Source organism: Fusarium subglutinans (genome assembly GCF_013396075.1).
Source record: "Fusarium subglutinans strain NRRL 66333 chromosome Unknown NRRL66333_c0000045, whole genome shotgun sequence".
In the NCBI taxonomy this organism is placed as follows: domain Eukaryota; kingdom Fungi; phylum Ascomycota; class Sordariomycetes; order Hypocreales; family Nectriaceae; genus Fusarium; species Fusarium subglutinans.
The window spans coordinates 177,775-197,661 of NW_023502108.1; the positions used below are offsets into that span (position 1 = coordinate 177,775).

General features: G+C 50.0%; 3 protein-coding genes across 3 annotated transcripts; 2 read left to right on the forward strand and 1 right to left on the reverse strand.

Annotated features, from left to right (window-relative positions):
• Window positions 1–924: 924 nt before the first annotated feature.
• FSUBG_5009 (SH3-domain protein) lies at window positions 925–8,959 on the forward strand (the record flags this gene model as incomplete). Its single annotated transcript, XM_036683060.1, has 8 exons — window positions 925–999; window positions 1,049–4,783; window positions 4,825–4,919; window positions 5,520–7,131; window positions 7,184–7,299; window positions 7,349–7,903; window positions 7,960–8,075; window positions 8,124–8,959. The coding sequence occupies 8 exons, from the start codon at window positions 925–927 to the stop codon at window positions 8,957–8,959; spliced, it is 7,140 nt and encodes a 2,379-aa protein (XP_036539488.1).
• A 320-nt stretch (window positions 8,960–9,279) lies between these two features.
• On the reverse strand, window positions 9,280–10,407 carry FSUBG_5010 (spliceosome-associated 49; the record flags this gene model as incomplete). The annotated part of the gene is made up of 1 exon (XM_036683062.1): window positions 9,280–10,407. One exon carries the CDS (start codon window positions 10,405–10,407, stop codon window positions 9,280–9,282), a length of 1,128 nt encoding a protein of 375 aa, XP_036539489.1.
• Window positions 10,408–11,765: 1,358 nt separating this feature from the next.
• On the forward strand, window positions 11,766–12,751 carry FSUBG_5011 (FAD carrier FLX1; the record flags this gene model as incomplete). The annotated part of the gene is made up of 2 exons (XM_036683063.1): window positions 11,766–11,889; window positions 11,952–12,751. The coding sequence occupies 2 exons, from the start codon at window positions 11,766–11,768 to the stop codon at window positions 12,749–12,751; spliced, it is 924 nt and encodes a 307-aa protein (XP_036539490.1).
• Window positions 12,752–19,887: the final 7,136 nt, after the last annotated feature.

Here is a 19,887-nt window from a genome sequence, read left to right on the forward strand (position 1 = left end):
ATACTGCCTACCAATGCGAAAAATGAGGCCACCCTCATGTAGGGCACTTGAACCATAGACAGAAGAGTGACACGACAGCTGCACATTGCCTACTTTTCCGACTGACGATAATGTTCAGATGAAAATACGATCAAGAAGAAATATGCATGAGCTCCGTGAGTACCAGGTGGGTATCACAGATCAGCCTTATCTCACCTAGTAGTGAATATGTACGGAGTAACATGTTAAGAACTTGAAGAAGAACACTACAAAAGCCAAGATCCAGCCTTTCTTGAGAAAAAAGAGAATATTCCGAAGAAAGGTTTTTTGGTTGTCTGATGATTTTCCCCTCTGGTATGCTAACTTCTTTGTGACTCGCCCAGGCAGGTCGATTCCCTCTATCCAACATTGTTTCTGTTGTCTCAGTTGAGTCCAAGGCCCCTTGCATTCAAATGGCCAAAGCTTCCGTGGGACAACTGAACCGCCAACCCCCGCCGATCTCGGGTTGCCCTAGCAACCTCGACCTCTCTCAGCTGTGACGCCAGACGCTCGAGCACCGCGGCTGTCCTACCGCTTTTTTGACAGGCGTAGCTTCAAACGTCGTTTCTTTTCAACACGCTTCTTGCGCTCTTTTAATTTTTACAAGAGCCTTACTCTCGAGGCCTCTGTCTTGCCTTGTTGTACATTCCACGATCTGTGGTGATTCATTTGTTATTACTCATTCATTACTTTTGCACAACCATATCCGTCATCCTGAGACTCCTCCGTTTTGGGCCCTCGCATATCGTGTTTTTGGTCGTTAAGCCCTGTCCGACAAAATCGTGTTTGATATGCCTGTATCTACAGTCCGATAAATCCTCATTTCGCCCCGTCTCGAATTATTCGAGTCCAAACCACCTACTCTGGGTCTTGTTTAGTCTCTGCTTGAAATCATCTATCAACAATATGGCACCTGCTGCACCACCTTTACCGACGAGGTTCCCATGTTGGTGTAGAGCTGTGTACTCATGGGGAGGAGAGGTTTGTTACCACGCCTCTATAATCTCAAATTACGCTAACTTGAGAACAGTCGAAACGAGATCTGGGATTCATCGAGGGAGATCTGATTGAATGTTTGAATGCTGGTGATGGTTCGTGGTGGGTAGGCAGACTATACCGAGATCGAAGGACCGTGGGATCTTTCCCTTCCAACTTTGTCGAGCTTCTCCCTTCTCAATTCCGCCCAACAACCAAATCTGTTCCGGCTCCTGTACCAAACGCACCACCAAGTACTGCACCAACAAAATCCAGAACGTTTCGGAAGCCATTCGAAGCATACGCCAAAGCTCCTCACTACACCAGTGCGAAACAACCCGAAATCTTCAAAGAATCCCCGAAACCCAAGGAACGACAAAACTCTGGCGCTTCGTTCGCCCCTAGTACTCATGAAACGGAACGAGGCCCATCGCCTGCACCTGCTCAGTCGTATAACCACAGAGGACCCTCGCCCGCACCACCTCAAGCGTACGATCATCGGGCTCCTTCGCCAGCACCCTCACCGGCACCTTCTCACCACTATGGCTCACGGGCTCCATCTCCAGCTCCTATGCACAATTACCACTCGAGGGCTCCTTCACCTGCGCCAATGCAAAGCTACCACCATTCAAGAGCTCCATCACCAGCTCCTCCTCATGGTTACGATGCAAGGGGACCTTCTCCTGCTCCTCCGATGCACCAGAGCTATGGCTATGCTTCAAGAGGTCCATCTCCCGCGCCATCTTTCCATCGTCAAATAGTCCCTTATCGAGGAGGACAGGATAGAGGTAACTCACCGCCTCCCCCACCACCACCTCCTCACCGGCAGATGACGAGAGGAGGATCCAACGATCTGCATAGGAGATCTATTGATATCTCACGCCATGGATCCAATGCCTCTTTCCAACCCTTCTCACCCTCGAGGCAAAATTCAAACAATTCCTACCGACCGCCACAGCCACCACAACCAACAATCAGGCATGGATCTAGAGGGTCTTTCGATGATAGATCGTATACGCCGTACACCCCTGGCAGGAACTCCCCCGTCCCGCCATCCCCCGCCGGAGGTATGACCCCTTCCCCATTGAGAGAGGCCATGGATGGGGTCATGGAGCAATTGGACGTACTAGGTGGTGGTCTTGGAAGGTCTGGCCAAGCTCCTTCACCTGAGCCACCTGCCGATCCTTGGTCTCCAGAATCATTTGATATGCTGTCTCATCGTTCAACTAGAAGGGACCAGGAGCGAAGCAGGCCTAAAACCTCGATGGGAATCGCGCAAGATGAGGGGTATGAAACATATAGCGGCGAATCGTCTCAAGAGGTGTCTTATCAGAGTGGAGGAAGAGAAGACAAGCTCAGCAGTTATGTTGATCGCATGGAAAAGAGGTTCCAGCAAATGCATCGTCAGAACTCAAGGACTAGCGAGCCTGATGATGACCAGCCACCTCCTCCGCCCCCTAAAAATATGCCGTATGAGCGGCCGAAATCGTCTATGGGCCGGTCCATTGAGCCTGAACGAAAGTTACGGGCTCGCAAGTCGGCATATGAGATCGGAAGAGGAGTTGCCCGCACATTGACAACGAAAACCAACTCGACCAATTCGTCATCAGGCAATCAGAGCAACACCAGCTCATCAACCCAGAGCACTTCAAGGACCCTGTGGAGCGGGACATCAGCTGGCGCTTTCAGTACTACTAGTGCGGGAAGCCTCGCACGCTCAGGCAAGCGTCAACGTGCACAAAGTGCCCTGGGAGCACGAGACTTGGAGATTGATAGACCGGACTCTCCTTTCACAGGAGTCACCTATCACAGCAGCCATGCAAGTGATTCTCCAGCGCAACAGCGTCCCCAGACCCAGGTCGGCTTCCACGATGATCCTTCGTTGGAATTGGGAGGCTTAGTGCAACCAAAACCACCCAAGAGGAACATCTTCCGTAAGATATTTGACACCGCCAAAACAGGTGTCGCGAGCAGCCGAGGCGGTCTTGTTGCTGGTGGTCTCGGTATGGACTCGACAAAATCACCTTTTGCTCGTTCAATGCCAGCTGGAGCTTCGCCTATGCCAGGTATGGGTAGCACGTCTACCAACAGAGACGTTGCAACAGAAATGGGTTTGAGTGGTGGTGTTGATTGGGTTCAGGTCCGACGTGATGTGAATCGTTCCAATTCGCTCAGTACAATAGAGTTGACTGAGCGCCGCGAACGATGTCAAATGATGGACCACCCTGCCCTTAATCCTGTCGATGAACTATATGAGGGCGTCGAAGGAGATGAGGGAGCTGACGGAGAGCCAGTCCAGGAACCCACCGACTACCAAGCGATTAACTTGTCTCAAGTTGATAAGAATTCTCGGTTCATCAGCGGCCTTCCTCCTGCCATAACAGCCATCCAACTTGCCACTACATACGTATGTCGACCCTACAGGAGCGAGGTCCAGCGGCTGCGAGCTATTTTTATGTGGGTTTCCGAGAAGATCTGCTGGGAAGAGGACTTTGAGGGTGAAATCGACACAACACGGGTGATCCAGGCGAAAAGAGCGTGCGCTGAGGAGTATGCTGTCTTAGTGATGGAGATGTGTTCTGCTATCGGTATCCACTGCGAGATCGTTCGAGGCTACCTCAAGTCTCCAGGGGAAGTTTCTGAAATCAACATCATGCCACGACCCAACCATTGGTGGAATGCCGTTGTCGTTGACAATGAGTGGCGCATGATTGACTGCTGTCTTGCCAGCCCCTCGTATCCTCGGCGAGGTTTATACTCCAATGCCAATAACACAGCCGATCCGTGGTGGTTCTTGACCAGGCCACTGGAGATTTGCTGGACACATATCCCAGAGCATCACAGCCAACAGCACATCGTACCACCTGTCGCACACGAAACACTGCTAAATCTGCCATGCGCTTGTGCGCCCTTCTTCCGCAATGGTTTCGAGATGGTGGACTACAATACTGCATTGACTCGAATCGAAGATCTGGAAATGGTTCATATCAAATTCAGTGTTCCATGCGACGTGGAGATTGCCGCCGAGGTCGAAGTTCGAGGCTATTCGAGAGATTCAGACGGAGATGTGTTTGAAAGCGGCGATATCGTCAAGAAGAGGGCACTGGCTCAGGCCGAATGGTTCAATGGCATAAAGCGATACACTGTCAAAGCTCTACTGCCTGGAGATGAAGGGCAAGGTACTTTGAAGATTTATGCGGGCAAGCGAGGCCTTATGCACAGCATCAAGGATATTCCACACCCGCTTGCTTTTGCATTGCCTATTGTTCACACTGGTGAAAACCCGCCCTATGATTTTGTCACAAGACATCCAACTCCTCACGCACAGCGGCATGATATCTATGTGGTTCAGCCGCAGTGCCAAAGGCTTGCACTTAACAATACCTTTGTTTTTGCCATCAGACAACACCCAAGTTCGCTGGGTGGATCGGCACTTACACCGTCGTCTAATCCAGGCGGCACCAGCCCCATACCGTTCGCCCGCCCCAGTTCAGCGCTGAGCATGAATGCGTCCAGTGTTAGCGGCTCGACCCCAAGCTCAGCTACGGGCACTGTGGCTGGGAAGAAGCCTGCCAAGTTGGCGATCCAGACTCCAGGAGGCAAGATCCTCCGTCTTATGAGGAAGGAGGATCGTAAGGGTATTCACGTTGGAGGCCGAAGTCTCACGGGCAGTGAAACTGCTAGTGATGGTGGAACCTGGGAGACAATAATCAAGTGTTCAGAGAAGGGTGTATGGCGAGGCCTTGTACTCGCAGATCGCACGGCTCGATGGTGTGTCTTTGCTGAATGGGTTTGCATGGGTTGATCATTACATATGTAACGGAGGATTAGCATTGGGCAGACTTCGTTGGAGTTTCCTCTCATATTTGGTTGTTTCGTCTTCTAATACCCAAGGAGGAGGATCTTGCATGCCCTGGCGCACAGCGGTATGGTTATAGAAGTGCGCATGGGCCTTGGATTTTCTTTGTTTTGGTAGGGATCATCTATTGCATTGGGGTTTGTTCAAAAGTAGCAGACATGTCAGAAACTTATCGCAAGGTGTAAGATAATAGCATGTCACGAGCAACGATTGCAGCACATGATGAATAATTTAACTTATGATTCTTTATTATTATGTTTGATGGCAAGTGCAAATGAAGATATCAATAATCACACTAAGATTAAGCTCTCAGAGGAAGTTGTGTTGGTTCCATCGAATAGTCGTTAGTTTGACTCGTAGTTCCGCAATTTCCATACCGTCTCGGCCAATCACATTGCTCTGCGACACGGCGATAGGATCCTGTCGCACTCGTGCCTTTCCATTGTTTTATGGTTTAAACCTAACACGATCGAATCCGCAGACGCAGACGCAGCAAACACGATAATAACGAGCAGGACGAACGAGCCGCGGTAGATTGTGCTATAGATTGTTGTGTTTGACAAGTGAGCCGATACAAACCCCATCCGTGAATGGTAAACCCACCGACGGACCAAGACGGACCATGAAGCGCAATCGCGTTGGTCTGCGCACCGCGACGAAACGACAGATCGAATGCTGAAATCGATACCGAGAAAGCGGAACACAGTGATTTAGGAGAGGCCATGAACTACAGGCCTTTTCATGGCCAGGGCCAGGGCCAGAGCCAACAAGGCTCACAGCAACCGCTGCCAGTGCCCGGCATGAATCCGCCTTCATCTTATATGCCTGGCGGTTACCAGCAGTATACGAACCCTCAACAGCAGCATCAGCAGCAGTTCTATTCAATGCCCCAACAGCAAGGTCAGCAGCAGCAGCAGCAGCAAACGTACCTTCAGCAGCAGCAGATGGCACAGTTCGGGGGCATGCAAACGGCTTTTCAGGGATACGATACAGCGGGACAAGCGTATGGAGGACACCAGATGCAACCAGCTGCCGCGCAATATACACCTCCAGCGAACGTTTGGCAGCAGCAGCAATCTACGGGGGGGCAGAATATGATGTACCAGCAACAATATCAGCAACCACATCATCATCAACAGCAACAGCAACAAATGTACCAGCAGCACGTCGCGTCGCCTCAACAACACGTTCAACCGAGAAGGCAGTCTGACCACGTCCCTTCACCGCAGCAAAGACCTTCTTCGATACCCCAAAATCAAGGATATTCACTCCCCCAGGCGCAGCAACAACGGTCTCAACACCAACAGTATTCGCAGCAGCATACGTCACAGCAACAATACCAGCAACAGCACACACACTATCAGCAGCAGCCTCAGGTGACGGCCCCTCAGCCATCACCGCAACCTGCACCAAAGCAAATAGCCTCGCCGGCTCAGCCACAGGCTCGACAAATAAAACAGAACCAGCAGCCACGCCAGGACCCTTCCAAACAGCAGCAAGAGACAATTGGACAACCTGCGCAGGAACCTATCATAATAGATGTAGATGAGCCCGCATCGGAGATGGTTGCACAGCCTGTCCCGGAACCAACTCAGCAACAGCCAGTTGCACAGCAAGAACCGGAACAGATGGTCTATGTGAATCTACAAGACATCCAAAAACTGCCACCGCTTCCGCCAGTAACCATGGACCAGACACAAGGCGGTTCTACATCCCATACAGGGAAGACAGCGAACTGGGACGCGCAGTACGAATCAGGCACTGTCAAGCCTATGGACATTATGCTGAGCAGCCCGCAAACTCAGCCCCTTCCGCCTCCTCAGCCAAAAGTGCAGGCATCTCATCACCAACCCGCGCACACACAACCTCAAATGGCCACTCCCCGGGCAAAACCGAGCCCTCTCTCATCCGTAGTCAACTCACCAGCGATTAATGCTCGCTCTCCAAGTATTACCAAGAAATCTCCCGCAAGCACGCCAAAAAGCAGGCCCCTTGACACTGTCCATCTTATGGTGGCAGTGGCCGAAGAGTGCTTTGATAAGGCCCGTGGCTCTGTACATGATGTTGCGATGTCGCTGAATGCCACGCGGATAGACGAGTACCAGAAACTGATCTCGACAGGCTTGGCGTGTCTGGAGGCGTGTTTGCAAAGTAATAGACTGTCTCCGCGCCAAGAAGCACAGATGCGGTTGAGATACGCCACGGTAGTATTAGAAGAGACAGAAAACCCAATGGAAGCTGAGACGGCCGTCACAAAAGGCATCTCTCTCTGCGAAAAGGTAAGCGACGACTGACTTACCTTCGTACTGCACAGCTGACCGACTCTGGCAGAACGGCTTGGCCGATCTCAAATATTGCATGGATTATATCAGGTTGAAACTCCTATTTCAGCGAAATCACAAGGCTGCTTTGAATGCAGCTGATCGTCAAATCGCTGACTGTGAAACGTAAGTTCCGTAGCAACTGGAGTGTGGCCCCTATTGACTTGTTTCACAGCTACAAACACATCCAATGGGTTTATGCTTTCAGACTGTTGAAGGCATCATTTTACATGGAGCTTGGCCAGACAGCTGACGCCAGTGCACTGGAGAACATTCGCTCTATCCAAGTTACAGCTAGCTCCCGTGGCGACGATGCCCTGAGTGTGTTTGCCTTCATTCTTGAAGGTCTGGCACTTCTCAAAGCTTCCAAAGATGGCAACTTTGAAAAAGTCCAAGCTTGTATTGCTCAAGTAGCGAAGTATCAGTGTGAACCGTCGATTCATATCATGCAACTCGATATACTGACGCTACTCCTGGATCTTGTCTGCACTATCAATCACTCTGGCATGGATTTGATGCATGATAAGCTTAAAATACTTCAAGATCGCATGGATGCGTGCACCGATTGGCATAACGTCAAGTCCGACTTTCTCATTCCGGTCCAGAAGCAACCTTCTACTGGTCATACTATTAGTAGTGACACAGCGGGCATCATTAGAAGCGGTGAGGGTGTTCAACAGGATTTTCTAGTCATGTCATTCATGACCAAAGTCGAGTTGAATTCCCTTGTGTAAGTTACCACCCTTCCTTCACGCATTTTTACCAAATTAGCTGACATGTCGCTAGTCTCACTTTGACAGGCCTCGTGAATATGCATAAACCTAACACACATGGCCTACAAGGTCGACAAATTCGACAGACAGTCGATTTCTTGAAAGAAGGCGCGCAAGTCCTGGATACTTGTAAGTAGCATCGCTTCATTACCCAGATATTTTACTGACATGTACTAGGGGACAAAGTGACAGCCGGTTTTAGATATGGGCCGTCCATCTCGTTACAAGACGCCATTGCGCAGCGTGAGTGGCGGCTGGAAGCTCACTGCTATCTTACCATCTTACTTGGCCTATACGCAGCTAGTCAATGTCGATGGGACCTGGTAAAGCAATACATCGTGAAGCTTCAGGATATTATGACACCGTCCACACAGGGCATCCTGCGTTTACTGGCTATCTACCTATCGGGAGTGTTTGACCAAGGCACAGGGGAATTGGATGCTGCTATGAACACTTTCCAAAAGCCTGACTTTGATCTAAACCAGCGGGGAACTGGTGTCAAAGCCGCACATCGCGAGTTAGCCATGCTAGCAGGTTTGAACAGGCTTTGGATCATGCAGCATCCATCACACCGAGACGATCGAGCGACACTTGATCTGATCGAAGAACTAAGGCCGTTGTGCCTGAGTCACCACAATGTCGACCTACGGACTGCTTGGCATAACGTTATGGCTGCTATTAGCACCGATCCACCTCAGCAGCTCAATCAACAAAAGCAGCACATACAATCTGCCATGGCCGGATCCAAATCCACTAAAAATTTACTAGGCGCAGCCGTCACACTCGCTATCATGCGCAGCCGCTTATTCGAGAACGTCGTTGGCGATCAAGCTCTGAAAAGCGCACTAGCAGCATCCAAGCAGGCCCATCGTAGTGGCAATGTCTTGTGGCAGAGCGTTGCGGACGGTATGCTTGCTCACTCTTATGAAGTACAAGGCAAGGAAGAGGAAGCAGCGCAAGAATGGGCGAGGGCGACAAGGGAAGCCCAGGATGCATTTGCAGGAAGTTTCTGAATGAGAGCATAACCTGGTTAAGTAGAGCTCACAGGGCTGGCGTTTATGGCAAGGAGTTCTCCCGCATGTTTTAAAAAGAGAAATTATTTCATGATTGTATATCAGACTCGGGGGGTTGTGGAGATCTGCACGATACCTGACCATACATGTCTTTGGTCTTAGCTGTTTGTGGGCAGGAAGTGGTAATTAGAAACGACACAAAGTCGTGCTTTTTAGCCGTGACAACGGCGTCAATCAAGGTCCTGGATTCGATTGAGTCCTGAGCTTATTAAAGGCATCTCCATTCAGCAGATGCATCGTGACTTTGCCAAGAGAGTAGATCACCGACGGAATCCAGGGGGTGGTTGGAAGCCTGGAGGAGGCATAAAACCAGGCGGGGGAGCACCAGTAGCACCGGGGGCTCCTTGAGGAGCAGGGAATCCGGGCGGAGGAGCAACTGGAAAGCCCTGCGCCGGAGAACCGGAGGGTGGTCTGAAACTGCCTGGGTGGAAATCAGCTGGGTTGGTGTATCCAGCCTGTGATTGCGGGGGTCGCGCAGGCAAACCTGAGGGAGCTGGTGGTAAAGGGACGGAGCCTCTTGGAGGGGCTCCGGGGGGCGGAACTCCGGCATTGTATGGCGACGGACCTCGGCCAGGAGGTGCAAACCCACCGGGGATGCCCTGTGGAGGTGCGCCGACGGGGGGCATTCTTCCCATAACTGAAGGATCGAAACCTGCCGGAGGTGCAGCTGCAACAGGTGGTGGTTGTAGAAACGCCTGAGGGACAGGCTGTGCTTCTGGAACGATGTTCCGTTTCTTCGCTTGAGCAGCAAGCTCACGCTCAGCCTCGTCACCATGTCTCTCTCCCTTTCCGTCCTTCTTGAAAGCATACTGGACCGAAACCTCCTTACTTAAGATGTACTGTCCGTGCAAGTTCGCGATAGCAGCATCACTACTCTCAAAGTCGGCAAAGCTGATAAAACCAAAACCCTTGCTCGCGCCAGACTCCTCCCTTGCGACCTTTGGCGAAGTGAGTAGTGGACCGAAGCGGCTGAAGGTGTCCCAGAGGATCTTCTCGTCTACCATAGGATCGAGGTTTCCAATAAACAGCTCGGCGCCAACCTCGGCGGCACGCTGCTTGTCTGCGCTAGCCTTGTTAACGCGCAAACTCTTTCCATAAAGTTTGATGCCATTCATAACATTGGCGGCGTATTCGGCGTCTGTGGGTGTGCGAAACTCGACGAAGCCGAAGCCCTGATGTGTCTGAGTAACACGATCGCGAGGCATGTGGATGTTGTGAATGGGGCCCATCTGAAGCATGATCTCGTATACCATCGCGGATGTTGCGCGCTCGTCGATATTGCCGATGTAGACGGTCGCCTCCTTGTCTTGTTCCCTGAGAAAAGAGTTAGCTTTGCTGTCGCGTTTCGATGAGATGGGAGAGCTATACCAATGCCTATTTTGCGCCATGATGACAGATTTAGAAGAGACCTTTATCCCTTACAGTACAAGTAACTTGACAAATAAAGAGGGCGGCGAATTGACCAGAAATTGTGCTACCGCAATGATGAGGTGAACTACTACCTAAGTTGTCACCTTTACATGGAGCTTCTAGAAATTTTGGCTGATGGTTAGGATGTATGAGGTAGCCTTGTCGCGTAAGCCACACAAGGTGCCGGTGAAAATGTGGCGTCGACCGAGGTTCTTCCGCTCACGGGCAGGCATGTCCACGGTTCGGAGGTGGAATTTCCAGCTCCCGGTAGCTCTCCAAAAATTTTGGGAAGACGTCAACGTAACCCCAACGCCAGAAACGACTGCGGTTTAGAGATTCTCATTCTTGAGCTTTGAAACATCCGGTCGAGCCGCCTCGTTTTGTTGTGTAACTTTCTGAAGTCCCTCAACTACGCTTCTTTGGATTCATTCAAGATGTTTGCCCTTTCCGAGGAGTCCAAGGTATGATATAGCTTGGAGAGGTATCTATCTATTACAGCTTCGCTAACGATTAGCACAGGAGCGCATTGCCAAGCTCATCGACGTTTCGCGCGTCGCCATCCACTAGTATGCCATCGATATTTGGTTTTGTTGCTGGATGATAACTGACTTATGCTACAGTGGCTATCTTCCTCTGATCCTCTATCTCGGTACGAATAAGCTCGATTAACAACGTGCGATCGCAACGGCAATACTGATTATACATCCCAGGCTACACCCGAAGCGAGCCCCGACCTTCAGTCATCCGGTATGCATCGATCCCTACGAACCGCATACGTAAGCAATACTAATTGACTCCCTTTAGCCTTCTCTCTCCTCTCTCCTAAACAGGGAGCATTCTACAACTATACAAAACTCAACAGTGTACATTATCATGTGGAGATGTTATTCAAGGGAGGAAGGGACAACTACCACCAGCATTCATGGCGTTAGGACACGGCGTGGTAGAATTTGACGACAACCGCAGATATGCTTGGGAGGAGGGGTCGACTGTATGAATGAGTGAAAAAATCACCATGTATCATCTTGCAACGCTATGACGCCCAGAATAAGGGCATACCACTCATAATTAAATCTTGTCACAAAAATACTCTTTCGATGAAATTTGAGCGTGTGAGCTTTGGTTTGATGCGGCAGAAGACGTAAGAATTGTTCTGGTGACGTCGAAGCCTCGGCCGAGCTTCCGTAGCTTTGAGATCCGCAGAAATATTATATTGAATAATCATTTCAGCGACCTTCAACTTTTTCAACCACCACTCTACCTCATGGCGCTCTTGTATTCTCTTTACCCTCGCGAAACATGATACTCGGCTTATAGAATTATCTAATCTTCCTATATGCCCGATTCGGACCATGCGGGACTCTCTCCCGCGACCATCGAGTCCATCGCCGGTCTCAGCGCTGGTACTGTCGCGACATTGACTGTTCATCCTCTCGACGTCGTCAAGACTCGCATGCAGAGTATGGCTGATTGACTTTTACCCCTTTAACGCACAATCTCAGTGTCTGACAATTACATTTAGTCTACCGCAGCGCAGCCCCCAATGCTGTGCGCCCAACAACAGTATCCATTCTCCGTGCCCTGACATCTACTCCTCACCCTGTCGCCTCTCTCTACCGCGGTCTAACGCCTAATCTTGTCGGAAATGCCTCTAGTTGGGCCTCTTTCTTCTTCTTCAAGTCGCGCTTCGAGCGCGCTCTCGCTACGTGGCAGGGTCGGCTTGGAGGACATCCCTCTGGAGGCGATTACTTCATCGCTAGCGCTTTGGCGGGCGCAGCAACGACTACGTTAACCAACCCTATATGGGTCCTTAAAGTACGCATGGTATCCTCTGACAGAGGTTCTCATGGTGCATATCCTTCTATGCTGGCTGGCGCCCGCTCCATTCTTCAGACTGAAGGCATTCGGGGTTTCTACCGTGGCCTGGGCATCTCTCTGATAGGAGTATCACACGGCGCTGTGCAGTTTGCCGTGTACGAGCCCGCAAAGAAGTGGTACCACGCGCGGCGTCGAGAGAGGCACGGCATCGAAAGGGAGCATATGACCACTGAGGCTACTGTTGGATTATCGAGTCTGTCTAAATTCGTCGCTGGTGCTGTCACGTATCCGTACCAAGTACTCCGGAGTAGACTCCAGAACTACCAAGCTGACGAGCGGTTCGGTCGGGGTATCAGAGGCGTTGTTGTAAGAATATGGACCGAGGATGGACTGAGAGGGTTCTATCGTGGTATGGTACCTGGTGTTGTTAGGGTGATGCCCGCAACGTGGGTCACGTTCCTGGTGTATGAAAATGTCAAGTACTATCTTCCTCAGTGGGCTTGAGGTGTAATCTGATTAGCATGGCGTTGGGGGTTCACGTCATCACGGTTACAGTTTAGATATAGATGGCATCTAGGAAGTATGGGAAGTGAAGAAGAGCACAATTCAAGGGACATACAGCCCAGGGCACTCGTCACTCTATTGCATAGTATATGGCAGAGCCCCGTTGATTTAAGTCATCCACATTATTATCGCTGCTTAAGTCGCATTTGCCTTCTTCGCCTCCTCCTCCTCCTCTGCCGTAGCAGCCGCTTCAGCCTCAATCCTACGCATCTCACACACTTCGCACTGATCAGCGGAGACATACTCGGTGGAATACGTATTAGTGGTCTCGCATTTGATACCCTGGCTATACGCAGGACATTCCTGGAGTTGCTCAGTGTCACTTATAGCTCGCTGGCATTGTGTACAGTCGTACTTGGTGCACTTCAGGACACACATTATTATGAGAGGTTGGCAACTTGAAGATTTTGATCTGCAGCTGGTTCAGGACAGTAGCTGTAAGCTTTGTTCTTAGTTCCTTTCCAAGTTGAGTTCCCGTTGTCTGTGGGACCAGTGGTTTTTATACTAAATGCTGGCTGTGAATCAGACATCTTGCCCCCATATTTTGGCTATAGTTGTCTCGTTTTAATCTATCTCGTGAGCTTGAGATATGACTCAGAGAAACACCTGCAACAATCGTTTTGTCATACTTGGTAGCTTCGACGCGTGGTAAATATGTTTCATCATTCGATCATCTTGCTTTGGGTTCGTATAGACCTACAGTTGTAACCAAAGGCAATAGTTGGTGCAGTTGGCAAACATGGGACATCATCCCCTCACATATATCAGTACTTTCAATCCACTTTACTGGTGACTGAAACTCATTCTTGCGTATAAATGTATATAGTGACTGAGTGTTACCATGCCGCCTCCAGCATAAGTTGAGTCGAGCATACCCTACACCACCGTGTGACAAACCTTGAGCCCCGATGATACAAGACTCATAAGCCATGGTAAAAAGATGTTGGAACATGGAAAAAGACAACAAATTAGCCCACTGCATACAAGCAATCTTGTATTCCATTCTACTTAGCTACCTTTGTGTCATGTCCTGACCATCAGCCCATAGACTCATACATCCAGCTGCAGTCACCAAAACCACACTCACATCACGAACACTTACTAAAAGCTCATTCCAGATACCCCGGATATCACATCCAATCAAACAGACTCTGTTCCGGTCTCTGAAACTTGCGTATATGGATTCAGTGTCAAGATCTCGCCGAAAGTCAATCGAACCCTCAAAATCCCGACATCCAGTCACAGTCACACCACAGGTTGCCTGAGCCCTCCCGAGCTTCTCCGCAGCCGCCATGGGCTGCAAAGACATCACATCACGCCAACCGTGGAAACGAGATTTTCTGGGCCAAAGAAACAAGACAAATTTCCATTTCAAAACCCCCCTTCATGGGTTGTTGAAAACCTTTCGCACGGGGAAGCGCATCCTTTCAAACCTGGCCCCTAATAAGACAGCAAAATCAGTCGATTCGTACAGGGGCACAGATGAGATACATCACCTACATCTCCCATCCACCCATTGCTGAATATACATGGCCGCAAGTGAGAGTACAACGTTGAACTTAACATCTAACAACCACCGCGAGTCATCAGTCGCAAATTAATGATGTAGACATGACAGAGTGGTATGAGAGGTTGCCCAAATCGTTTCTGCAATGCCTAGTCATCCCATAAGCCGTGCCTGCTCCAGTAGGCCATTCAATATTGTTTTTTTGTGAAGCACAGAAGCGTGATTATCATGTTCTGCAGCCAGGGTGACTCTTGTGGGCATGAGACGCCTGCGTTTAAACAAGCGTAGCTCTGATATGATAAGTGAGTGATCGGGTGGCAGTCGAATTCATGTGACAAGAACTTTCTTGCGATCTTCCATACGGACAGCACACGAGTATCAGGATCTGATGCGGCCCCATAACATGACGGTATCTTTGGTCAAGATATGATGATACGGTGTGCGTAAATGAACGCGCAAATCGGAGTTCACTGCGCCATTCGAGGTGGACAAACAACCATGTAGTTCACTGCTGATTTACATTGACTCTGTTATGTCTTCCGTCACGAATGACTCTCGGCAAATACGACGATAGATGCTGAAACGATAAAGAAAGGCCTCTTTCCGCATGGTAGTTTCGCGGTTCTTACCCCAAGAGGCATAAAAGCAGACGTATACTCGTCGCGTGATGCCATAGCCGATTATGACAGGTAATGAATCAAGGGGTCCTACATTATTGGGACACTCCATATAGTAAGATTTTCAGCATTGCGTCGTATCGTCTCCTCGTTTGTTAGAAGAGGAGGGTGAAGTTGCATCTCGAGAATTCTCCATGTCCGAGGATAACTGTCAAATCCCAGAACACAACTATCATCGGAGTCTGGGACTAGAACAGGAAGTGTTACCGTTCCATAAACGGCAGAACTTGCGAATTCAGTACGGGACGAGCCGAAGTGCTCATCGACAGGCACTTCTCGGTTGATCGCTTGACCCCCCAGATCCCGAATGTTTGGGTTGACAGAACGCTTGCTCTTGTCCCCTGTTATTTCCCGGTCTGTCCGAGATCTGACGCGGCCTTATTTGCTTATGTGTTTTGAAGTGATCCAAAATATCATCACCTGGCGACCATCAGTCCCCCAAGATAGTAGAACAGTTTGTTGGTTGAGGGCATCGTGCTAAGACTAGGATCTCTGATTCAACAAGATGGGGGATCGCGACCAGGGCGCTTGGAGATCGGGCCTTGGGACCTTGTGAATAATGACACAGGCATATCGAGTCGTGAGCTTTGCGAAGGCCGGCCACCTGCAAAAGAGTTGCAGAGAAGGCTGGAACTCAAGTTTCGTGGGGAGGACCCTCTTCTTGGTAAACGCGATGTCACCTCGACACCTGTTCAGACCCTGGTTGGGTCCGCACGACGTCTCCCACAAGCTCCAACCAGAGCCTCCAAGATCGAATCTTGCATGCATGTTAATTACAGTCAGCTGAAAATGTTTACTCATGAAACGTCACGATAGGTGGCATGACATCCCTATCTTTTTGGCGTGTAGCCACGAAAGTCCACCACGCACACTCGGGACCGAAAAAAAGTAATCACAGTCGAGTTTGCAATGACCTTGGCACAAAACGATGACCACGAGGAAAGATCGTACATGCGTGATCACCCCGAGAAGGGGAAACAACGACATTTCCTGTATGACATTCTTTGTTGTCTCTGAAAGCAAGTTATACAGCCTGCACAAAGCCATTTTCGGACCTGTTGGCGTTCTGTCCCTTGCGTCGGGGAGTTCTAGCCACAACAAATCAATATTAGAACCTCCTATCTTGCATCATTTCGATGCAGATTAGGCTGAGCCCGAAACAGAAGTGTGTAAACAGGAGTAGAAGGTCGGACTCAAACAAGAGGGCACCGATAGATTTCGGGCACTCCCTTCGGAGATTCATACGCGAATGACGACTCGAGGTGCCTTCGCCTGGGCTTTTCTCGTCGTATATCACAATTCACAGCGACACCCGCCCTGGATGGATCTTGGAGGGATCTAGGGCTTTGGCAAACGGCGACCTTGTGTTCTGGTTCGCCCGGATAGCACATGATCCGTGGAAGTGGAAAATGAGAACTCATCAGAGGGCAAGACATACTGCTGCACATCGCTGTCGTACGTGCTCGATGTTGTGTTCAGAACATCTTACTCCTGGCAGTATCCCAGACCACTGGGTCACGTAAGAATATTGCCACTGTATGTGAGGCTAAACTTTCGCCTCGTCGCCCTGCTTTTAGCATTCGCCCTGATGAACATCATGAACTTTACAATGGCGAAGCAAGGCTTGAGACTACTTTACGATGTTGTCTTGAACAATTGGCTCTGGTGTTATCGATACCGAGGCGCTGGGGAAACCGTCGGGATCGGGAAAGGGCAAAGAGGCGCATAAGCCACGATCTCAGTATGTTGGAACCGAGATGCTTTTTTCAATCACCTGTGGCGTCAGTTAAAGTCCCTAACCTGGTTGATCTTGATCGGGCATTGACACCCCCTCCCAAGAACCGAAAAGAATGCATCGCTGAAATGTGATAAATGATCGACCTCAGCAGGTCGAAATAGCGTTGAGTAATCTACCAGCGGCTTTAGTCGCGAGGAGGGGCTGGATTGAACAAACCGGGTCCCGTCCCCTAGTTGGAGTTGGGCTTCCTCTAACAGGATTGGAGAGCTGAAGAGAAAAGAGACGAGAAGAGAATGCATTGATGCCATTGGTCTCTGGAAAATCATTAGGGGCACTTTAATCAGCACCAGGGGTATGAGTACGCTGCATCGCGATTCGACTCAGAAGCTTGCATTTGTATGTATGGTGGTGTAGGTTAGAGGGGAAAACGCAAGGATAGGGCTTCTTTCGTTTGACGGGATATGCTGTGCGTCAATCGAAAGGCATGTCTGGCGTTGAGTGCCGTTGAATTGATCGATTGATTGATCGATAGATTGATTGCTTGCGTGATGAGCACGTGTAGTGGCTACACCTCACCACCATCACAAGCGTTTGGCTAGGGGTTGCTTTTGGCGATTCAGTTACAGTGGCTGTAAATTGAAATGTCGACTCGTCATCTCGTCATGATTGACTATGGTATTGCTTGCGATTCCGTGGTGGGCAGTGGCCTATGATCGTCAACTGATCCTCTGCGGGGCACTTGGAGTTGCGCTGATTGTTTGTAGTATTGCTTTGTATGCTGCTCAACAGGGGAAGAGATGAGATCTTGCAGCAAAAGTGACGGGGGCTTGGAGAGATCCATGGCATCGACCCTTGGGTGGTCACCCTGGCTTCCAAGAATGTCTATTAAATTCAGGCGCGCTCAGTTCAAACTGAGGCTGCGGCACGACGAGAGCATGAGATGACCAGGATCGTTCACGAATCCGACTCCTCTCAGCTCGTTAAGGAATACCCTAGATGGCTTAGCAAGGTACCCGATGGAGTCGTCATCTGCAACTGTGCCCTTAACAAAATCCGATATATCATCTATCACCTACAGTAAGTAGGTGGCGCCCTCTCTGCTGCGCTGCGGCTGACTCGGATTCTCCGCTCAAGGGGGAGGGGGGCTCGATGGCCAGCTGATGAGATGAAGAGATGAGGAGATAATGCAGACGTAATACTTTGCGCATTAGGGGAAAATGTGAGTTCCGGCAGATGTAATTCATCATATCTCGCGCATTTTTATTTTTGTGGTGCGTGACAACCAAATGGATGGGCCGCGATGTGCCTGCTGTTGGTTGTTGCAGTCTTACCCTACCTTACCTTACCTACCTTAGCTTGGCAGTCTGAGCTTCTGATGCGATCGATCTTGCTTCTTCTCCCGACAGTCTGGTTTGTGGCAACTGCCTTACAGCAAAGCACCGACCTGTTTTTTCGTCCTCACCTCAGATCATGTTGGGGCAGAGACAAAACATCAGGTGGGGATCACTGACTCTTTCTCAATGTGCGCCGTGCGCACTCCGGAAGGGACGAACCGTTGTCCGTAGCTCAAGGCTCAGTGCTCATTACTGAGACGCTTTCAGACTCCTCTCAATGGGTCCCCTTTACAGGGGAAGATATCCCATAGGCCCCCCAGAGAATTCGTATAAGACCCATGCATGCCCTGTTGTCAATCAATGTCTGTGTGTCAAAATATCGCCCAAAAGAGAGTACAAAAACGTAAATCCCGTCCCGGCCCGGAAGGTGCGGGTTTGACTTAACTTGTTGCGCGCTCAGACTGAGAGAATCCATCTGGCTGGAAAGACATCTGCCGAACGATCATGATTTTGCTTGCTTTTTTGCCCAAATACATTCCACATCTTCTATAGTTCCATGTCTTATATCTGCAACACATTTGATCGCGCGATTCAACACAGAATAATAGTCTGTCTAGCCCTCAAGGTTCATGCAAGTGATACGTGAGGGATCTTATTCCGCGAATGATGAAGAACCATATCTCGAGGTGCTAATCACTAGGAATGAGTCTCCTGAGACAAGAGGCCCGTTGCAAGAACCAAGGCCGCGGATCACGATCCGAGTAATAGATGCGAATCATCCATCCCTATGATCCAATCATTAGCTTACACTTTTACTGTCCCGCGGAATAGAGTTCAAGCCTATTCAAGGGATGGTATAATCATTGAGATGTTATCCAGCCGGAACATCTACACAAAAATGACGTTGGTGTTTTGGGGAATTTCCTTCTACCAAGGGCTTTGGACAGGTGTGCAATACCAAGGGGCAGCCTATCCCATCTATCAAGGCACACTGGGACGTCATTGTCAGCTACAGACGACACTTCAGGCATTCCATTGCAACAGGCCTTGTCCTTGTCTTTGTTTCTACTGCACAGGCAACTTGTTGGCCATGTGTATGATCGAGGCGCAAAACCGTGCGCGCCCGCCACAGCCCAATTGAATTCATCCCACGCTGTGCCGTTTCAATACAGATCCTGTGACAAGCATGATTGGCAGTAATCCATTCGTGCTAAAAACGTTGACCGACAAATTTCAGCTCATCCTATCTGGTCACCGTAGGCGAGCAACCATTTCATGCATCATATCCATCATTCAACGGTAGGTTAGTAGTCAGTTGTTCTCGCTACTTTGGCCATTTCTGATTCATGCCTAAAAAGCAAAAAGCACGCGCGGGAACGGCCACTACTAAGGCCCCAGATTTAGCCGCCCGTTTCCCTAATCAAGGCTCTTCCCGCGGGCGCCCAAAAAGGGTCGATTTCGAGCTTCATCTCTTACAAAAGAAAAGGTTTAAGTGCCAGATCGAGCCGGCTTCACCGACGGCGTCATACTGATTAGGGGTGATGCTTGCGAATTTTGGCGATCAAACATGACAACCTAAGCTCCAGGCTCCAGGGCAGGGCAGGGGAGGGAAACAAAGATCTGCCAGATGTGAAGAGCGGATCAGATAATGCAGGGCCTGAAGGATATCGCTGCTACTGTTACAACGCGCGGGTGTCCAGCTCGCAAGCTGATACTCTTCGAGGAACCAGCGTTACAACGCGTCTCTTTGGGCAGATACGACGTGGTATTGATTTACTTCGCCAGAGGATCTCATCAAGGCTAATCTCTGGACCCAGTCC